The sequence below is a fragment of the Delphinus delphis genome, chromosome 3 (genome assembly GCF_949987515.2).
Source record: "Delphinus delphis chromosome 3, mDelDel1.2, whole genome shotgun sequence".
NCBI lineage: Eukaryota > Metazoa > Chordata > Mammalia > Artiodactyla > Delphinidae > Delphinus > Delphinus delphis.
The window spans coordinates 141,480,974-141,489,547 of record NC_082685.1 but is presented as its reverse complement, the minus strand read 5'-3'; the positions used below and the strand labels follow the sequence as shown (position 1 = coordinate 141,489,547).

At 37.0% G+C, this 8,574-nt stretch overlaps 1 protein-coding gene across 3 annotated transcripts in view; it reads right to left on the bottom strand.

Annotated features, from left to right (window-relative positions):
• Nucleotides 1-1,105: 1,105 nt before the first annotated feature.
• LIFR (LIF receptor subunit alpha) overlaps nt 1,106-8,574 on the bottom strand; it is an 87,920-nt gene continuing 80,451 nt past the window's right edge. For 2 of the 3 annotated variants that reach the window (XM_060009566.1, XM_060009567.1), the window contains exon 20: nt 1,106-8,352. In XM_060009566.1, coding sequence (XP_059865549.1) covers nt 7,729-8,352 — 624 coding nt within the window. In that variant the 3' untranslated portion in view covers nt 1,106-7,728. The remainder of the gene's footprint in view (nt 8,353-8,574) is intronic. The other variant, XM_060009569.1, reaches the window with a different exon arrangement.

The following is an 8,574-nucleotide window of genomic DNA, read 5'->3' as shown; positions in this document are numbered from 1 at the left end:
CATTTTAACATGATTCCCACTTAACAGTTTCTATCAAAATCATCCTTAAAAGCTTTTCTTGTTTCTTTAATCTGAAAGTAATTACTCTGGGATAAAAATCATCTCAGGTTTAATCCCAAATCAGTTTAAGACATCTCTTGTTACTTCAACTTCATTGGTTCTTGCAGACTGAATAAGTACTTTTAATTCAATTCTGTTATTAGTCACTCCAGGGGAAGGGTAATGGATCAAATGTATAGGCCACTGAAAACCAGTTCTTACACAGGCCTTTTGTAATGAACTTGTTTGTACGCTAACATTTTAGTGTGATGTTGAATACCATACATGAAAAACATTACTCATACACCTCTATTTTGCTTTCCCCTAATAACTACATCACTCCTCTCCTTTCGATCCTTTCAAACTTCCTGGGGTTGACGGTGCTATACATTTTGGCTCAAGAACTCACCATCTGGGAAACTAGATATGCACTGAGGTCTCCATAAAGGGCAGACCACATGTATGAGCTCTTAAATAGTAACATGTGTTTCACAGTTAATTTAAAATTGGTCTACAGTTTCTTCATAATACATCAGTTGTTACCCTGGGTGAGCGTAGGCTACGTAAGACTGAAGACTTAATTTCTCCCCTTATGAAATTCTATTTAAGATCACTTCATCCTTTAAAATTACTGAGGTTTTGCTGAATCAATGACTATATTTCCAAATTCAAAAACTTGATAATAAAATTTTGATATATTTCTAGAATTTCAAGAAATGTTTAGGTTATCCTCAGAGAAGAACAATTAAAAACCATACTTTAAGGGCCAGTACTTATTTAGTATGTGTTTCATAATGTTGGCTCCCCACTTTCTGATTATTTTATGGTAACCTGTCTGGTAAATAGAATATAGATTTAAGAAAACTTATGGGAGATTATATCAATGGCATAGCAATATATTAAAATACTAAAAATTTAGTCAGAGCCCTATGTGATTGCTTCATAACCACTATAATTCTTACGATAGAACCAAAAGTATCAACAACAACAAAGCAGGAGCCGCTTCTCCTAAGTGCCTAAAACAGGAGGAAAAAAAAAAACCCAAAATAATGCCCAAATCTGTCAGTGTAAGTTGTAAGAAAATATATTTATTTTTTCCATGACAATACTATGATAAAATTGTTAAATACATGCATGTTTTAAAAACAAACATGGGTAACATCTTTAGAGTTAACAGCCAAGCATACTAGTTTAACATTTAAGGTGTCTTAGTAATAGGTTACTTATATTCTATGTTCTTGCTATTAACCATGTCTCCCAAAAGATATGGAAACTAAATTCTGAAATTCTACAGCAATATAAAATGTCCAAATTTTTCCTTCTAACAGCAACATAATCTCCAAATTTTCATAAGGTAGAAAACACTTCAGTTGTCGTCTCTGTAAGCGGAGTTGTTTTATTCCATATTAAACTCGGACTTTTGTGAATCAGACTGAGTATCACACAAATATACTGCAATCTATAGTTTGCTTCCTGCATATGCATATTTAAATGTTTCCTGATATGATTAAGCACGATTTTAGGTACAGAACATCGCAACTGATCATTCAGATTAAAAAAAAGAAGTCTGTAGTGGTAACATTTCAAGAAATGAAAAATGAAACAGTTCTGGCTTTGCAGTTTCTCCCTATCTTTCAGCTACATTTGCACACACCTGACCAAACAAAAATTAGTAAACAGTTACTAGTATTTATAAAAAACTGAAAATATTTAACATATAACATCCCCTTTAAAAAAAAAACACTCATTCTATAAACAACCTTATAAAAGACAAAAACTTATATCTGTTCACAGTATGTGTATTTTGTAAACAGTAATTCACTATAATGCAATTTTGAAAGTAAAAAATGGTAACTTCCTAGCATTATAAGGGCCTCTGACTTGTGTCCAGCTAATGAAAAAGAAAGAAAGGTAACATACTCCTACTAGGAAAACTGAGTGTTCTAAAATGACTTTACCTTTGGACATACCTTAAGGTGGCACCATCTCAAATTTAGGATGTCTCTCTATCCAAGCCTATCTTCTTCAAGCAATTCTCAATTGAAATGTAAGAAAATGCCTTGCTCCTTTTGGAGAAAATAATTGGATAAAACAAATCCCAATCCCAGGGTATCATGTAATACCTATCCTTCCACAACAGTGAATGGAACAGGGTTTCTTTTTGTGTGCTGTATTCATAACGTATTCACATTTTTCTGAAACATTATGTTGGAAGGAAAAAATTAAAATTGAAGGATATATCACAAATAATGGGAAAAAGTATTGAAAATCAAACTGGGGACAGAGTATTTGAAAAAAAAATTATGAAAATCATTATTCAGTACTGTTTTCTACGATCAACTACAAAAATACTAATGTTAAGGTTAAACCTAACAGTTAACTTGTCCATGTTTTTAAATGAAAATTGCATTACCACCTAGAAATCTTCCGATCTTTTATAATATACCACCGGAATGCTGAGGAAAAATAGTTCAGAAATTGAAAGTTACCCATTTAAAATGGAGTAATTCTTAAGGGAAGTACATTTTAAATGTGTAAGGAAATTCAGTACATTTAGGTGAGCCGTTCAGTCAGGTATACAAAGTATTTTGGGCTTAAGTGCAGCATAAGGTCTATATTGTTAGTGTTTTTGTTTGTTTTAAAGTTCTGATTGGCTACTGCAAAGGCAATCTTAGAAGATATATGTAAGTGTAATAAAAACCAATTCCTTATCAATTAAACAGTCATTTTTTTCCCCCATTCACATCTCTCAGTTTTTAGGGTATTCAGTTATAGCAACCAAAAAGTAATATGTTATTACTGTTTTGTATTTGGTTAGTATTTAAGAGCTTTTGAATTTATTGTTTCTACGTTTCTTCAACTAGGCACTTGCACATAGGAAAAAAAATTCGGAGGGTTTCCCTCTCAAAAACATCACTTTTCATTTTCATAAAAATGTTGCACAGTTAGAATTTGTCTTGCACAGGTAAATTCTCTTGATAACATGGACATGTATAATCCAAAATATTAACATTCTTAATAGAGGAAGAAACAAATGCTACCCATGGTTAAAATTAATAGAGTCCTGTCATAACTCAGTATCATAATTATAAGGGTTTGGATATATTCAAATCACATCCCCTGAAATTTTACCATATACAATAAAGCCTGACATTTCAATGGAAAGAATGTTGTTCTTTAATCCATTATCAGCATTAAAAATAGCTCCTTTGTATTATAATTAACATGAATATGATCATGTAATAGTTAAGACAAAAGTACTAACTGAAAAGGAATAAAAATCTCACCACCCTATTGAAATAAGAGGTTTAAATATTAATAGCCCTGGTACATACTCCACGGAGGTATAAATAGACCAAATTCAAAACAAGCCATTAACAATGATATTCTAAGGTCATATCTAAAAGCTGCATTTCCAGTAAGTTTAGTCACAACTCATTTTCTTTTGTGAAAGATTTTCTTCTGGATATAAAAAATAAAGATGGGCACGGTACCATGAAATGTTGTTTCAGCAGGAAATACCAGTTTAAAATAATGCTTTGAAGAAAGAGTTTATCAGGAGAATGAGTGCTTATCCTAGTCAGTTAAGCTCACACACCAATGTGTTGGTGATTTACTAGAAACACCTGGTTGGTACAAACATGTCCCACGTTGTGTACCCATCAAGTAAAAAGATACTGTGAACACTTAGAATTAGGTTGGAATAAGAAAGATACCTAGTGATGCTTTTGCGTGAGTCTTTCTCCAGTTTTCACTCAAACTGTGGAGTCACTTCTAGAGTAGATTTGAATCTTCAAGCCAATGGTCTCAGATCTACACAAGCTACATCTTGACACATACCACCTTTCAGGAAAACTCTGTTGAATCTGCACATTCTGGGATGGAACTCAGTCAATAAAAAATTGACTGAACTTCCATTGATTAGCTAATGATTCTACATTTGACTTCTGAGATGCCCAATTTTATACTTTCAAAATAAGGATAAAAAGGCATTTTATAAAAGATATACAAATTTTAACACGGTTCAAAACAGAAAACAGTAAAAATTAAATAGAAAAAAAAAGTTTTATCTGGTTATGTGCCCGAGCAGTAGAAAACTTTGAGATAACATTTTCTGCATATTGACAGGTTAGGGAGTACTTTCATTTCAAGCTATCATAAAATTGATTCCAAATTCCTTTTGGAAGAAAATGTTCCCTAGTCTCCTTCACTAAACTACATCTAATTATTCAAATACAGAAAAGCCTGTCATGTTCTTTAAATATGGACGGTATGAAGACAATTAAGAAATTACAGGCCTAATTTCCAACAAGAATACAAGTTGCATGAAGGTTTAAGAATGTGACTTTTACCACAGTTTCCGAGAGGGCAAGAGGAGTAGGTGTTCTAAATGCAATCCTTCAGATCCATGAACCATGAAAGCAATGCTGGTATGGAAAATGAGGCTGAAACTTTTCCGTGAATGGCTGCCTCTGTGTCTAAGCTGCAGGAACAAAGCACCTCTATCACCTAAGCACATAAACACCCAATTCAACTATCCAGATCCTCGGGCCATAATGTCAAATCCAGGCTTCTCCAGGTTCAGCACACTGAAGACTTCAATCGTATATGGATGCTAATCCGTGCAATACATAATTTACAAGGTCTGTCTAATGTCAAAGCCTAGCTAAGTCTTCCAAGAATACTTCTATGTTAAATAGTGTTTATTTAAGATGGCCACTCGCAAGAGAAATGCAGTCAAAATGACCACCAGAATCTCCATTCCTCACAAGGGAAGCTTGATCTGAAACTGGCTGATAAGTTAACTGGCTTGTAGGAGATATGAAAATGTATCCTTTACACAGCACTGATCAAGACATAATGGGATATACTTCTGCTTCAGACATTTAGAATTTTCTAACCAATGACTGGGCTCTAGTTGGAAACTTTAGCAGGAAAGAGGGGTTTCCCAATTATTCTCCCAGTCAGGAAGCGCTGGAGGGAACACATCTAGCCTCCCCTTCTAAGCAGCCTTTAGTTAGCCCTCCCCCAGAGAGAGGAGCTAATGTGACTGGACAGAGAAAGGCCCTATTAGACCACCTGTCACCCGTGTGCGTGGTCCTGGCACTGATAAACAGTGCACGTTTGCCAGGGTCTCCAGTGCCACAAGCAACCAGAGATACGTGACAGAGGGTGTTTTCTCTCTCCCCAGCTCCCTCCTCTCGCCCTGTCCCCATGTGCCCAGGTGGGGCAGGGGTTGGGAAGTAATCCCTTCCCATCTGTAGAGCAGGTCTAGCAATCCTCAATTCACCAGGAAAAGATAAGGAAAACTGTTTTGACCTCAGACCTAAACCACACTCTTCTAAGCATATCACAGGTTATAAGGAGCCTGCCCAGACTAACAGAGTGATACTCTGCTTCTCATTAACCCAGTGATCTGGCGTATGGATCTCCAGCGGCAGGGGAGAGGTAAGCTGCACTCTGAATCTTTTTCCTGCAGAAGAAGCTGTGAAGTCTTGGATGGAGTGATAGGACTCAAGAGCCCCGGTGATATTCACCATTAGCCAAACAAATGAGTCATAAAGTAGGTTAGATAGGGCTCCGGATACAGATGGTCACAGCTGAAACGCATATGCATTAATGGCAGAGATCAAACAATCTCTTCTGGTCTTTTCCCGTTACCTCAGGTTAGTGGAGTTTAGATCGGTAAACTTCTACCTTGGCCAACACTTATCCTAAAGAGAGGAGGTACACGATTGGTGAGTTTTGATGGGGAAAAAGGCATGAGCTGGGGGCAAGAGGGGTGTGGTAATGACAAGCTTCTGCAGGAAGAGAAGGCAGGCCCAGGTCTGAGTGTCTGGGTTGGAAGCAAAGGGAAGGAGCCCAACAGGAGAAATGAGAAGACAGAGCGAACTGTTTACAGGTGGCTCTGGTTTGATATAGTTTTCATTGTTGAAAATTTCTGTGAGCTATTATGTAGTTTTACTACACTATTTGTATACATAATTAATTGTATTTCACTCCACATGTTCACATATCAAGAAGCTCAGGAATTTAATTGAATCTTAGCAATTAAAATCAGGATTCATAAACAGAGTACCTAAACAGACTTTCTCCCTTGTCACCCTTATTGTGGCTTTTTTCCACAACATGGTTTTTACAGCGATACATTATGGGCTAGAAAAAAATAACTGATCCACTATGTGCAAACACATTACAGAGCCTCAGATGATTAAAAAAAAAAAAAAAAGGCATATCTTGACTTCTTTAGATCTTCCAAATTCTCAAGAACTTTGGCCTTAACTCAAAATACATAGACAGCCTGAGGGCAGGGAAAATATACACTTTTTAGGTTTTCAGTTTGCTTTTCCAAGAACCACATTCATTCTAGACATCACTTACGAAAACCAGTGGTGGGCAGAGGATGCTGTGAGGACACAACTCTGGACGACTCCCAGAGCAACTGCTGCACCTTTAATACGGGTATGCCCACGAATTCAAAGCCATCTTATGATATTCCACATAAAATAGCCCTTGAGTAACTGTCCCTATAAGAAGCATTATCTTTTTAGTTTTACATGTAAAAATCTGAGGACTGAATCACATAGTCTGGACTGATGACCCTTTAAGAGGGAGGAACTGCTAAGATGCACAGTGAGGAGGAACACCTGCTAGAAGGTGTCAGAGGTCGTCACTGCTTGGGCAACCGGGGCTCAAAGCGTGGTCTTCTCAGGAGGGACTGAGGCCAATCCGAACTATACAGACGGCTAATGCCGCCAGATATTGCTTAGTAGTCGTCTCAAATAGTAAGTCACTGGAATTACATGCTTATGAGGAATATTGAATTTGCTCTTATATTTATAAAGCTGACACTGTCACCAAAAAACAAAACAATGAATTTTTTTAAAAAACTTAAGATCTATAGCCCTAGAAATTTAGTTTTAAATATTAGGGCAACCTAATAAGGGAAGCTAGCATAAAAGCTAAAACTTAATGGAACGGTGTGAAAAATCTTCTAAAGCAAGAAAACATGATTCTGATTTGAGCTGGTCAGTGTCACGCTTGTTTTCCAAGTTTGTACCCCTGAGAAAACTGTTTGGTAACCATTATACAGTAGGCACAGAAATCAACATACTTTATCAAACAAAACACTAAACAGGTGTTGCTGTTGATACATTAAAAATTATATTAGTTTTCTTAAATGCTGTGGATAGAGAATAATGTTAAAAGTTTTAAAATCTGTGCTTGTTTTTCATCTAGAATGGAGCAAATGTCAGGCAAATAAACTTCATCTGTTACTCTGACATTTTTCTCCCTTGCCTGCAAATCTGCTTATATTTCCATAAGGTATATGCATGAGAAAACCTGATGAACAACAGAACAGAATACAGTTGCTGTGGGATTTGTTTTGCACCTATGGACCAGGCAGTATCCGTTATTGAAATGCTTCCTAAAGGTAAAGCAACGTGAGAATTCTTTGGCTCGAATCACAAATAGCTCCAAACTGTGAGTTGTGTGGACTGAATTTCTGAGTTACTGTGTTTTGGCTTTGAGACCACATCAGAAGCACATTAACACTTTCAGTGTAACTTGCATGAGTGAAGTCCACCTCGCTTAGCAACACTTCACAGGATCCCTCCAAGGCGCCCAGTGCTGACCTGGCAACAGGAGCTCATTGAGATGGTAGACTGAAGTGACAGGGAGACACTGTTAATCGTTCGGTTTGTTCTGAAAAAAGTTTGTGAAGGACCAGCCTCCTCCACTAGATTTAGGAGAATCTTCATCTTTAGGAGGAATCAAAAATTGTCGGGAGTTAATGGAGCATGGACTTCCAAAAGAGACAATTTCACTGTTGCTGTCTGTGGACCTAGGTGAGTCTGGAGATACTAAGTTCCAAGTATTTACACTTGCCTGAGGTCTGTAACCTGCAGTTTTGTCTAAATCATCATCTGCAGCCAGATCTTCTACAGTAGAAGTAACGAGGAGGTGCATTTGTGGCTTATAGCCTGTCCCCCCTACAGGGTCGTTTTTGGGTTCTTCCTCTGGTTTTGCCTGAGGCTGGTACATGGACTGAATGTCAATGTAAATGACTTGTGAGGCCCCTCCGGCTTCATCCGCTCCTGGGTTCACTATCTCTTCCTCAATGACCGGTGGACAATAGGATACAACCACATGGTTTTCCGGTTGCACATCAGTGTTATCTTCTGGACGCTCAGCTACTGGAGAAATTATTTCTGTATCTTCTATTTTAGGAACTGTTGATCGAGTTTCCAGAACCTCGACATTATTTGGGGTACAAGGATTCATTTCCAATGTTTTAAGAGCGCTGTTTCCCTAGAAGTAAGTTTTAAAACAGGGATTAGAATGCCACGAAACGCTGCTGCAATGCCTCTCCTACAAAAAGCAGCATTATTTTATATTGTTTTTCACAGCTGCTCATAAAAATGTGTCTCTACTATTCTGTAGTGCATACTAGAGCAAAGCTACTTTCTTTTCTACATATCAGTATTTTCCTTGGTCTTAATAGTAGTGAAAAAAAGACCATGTACAAACAAT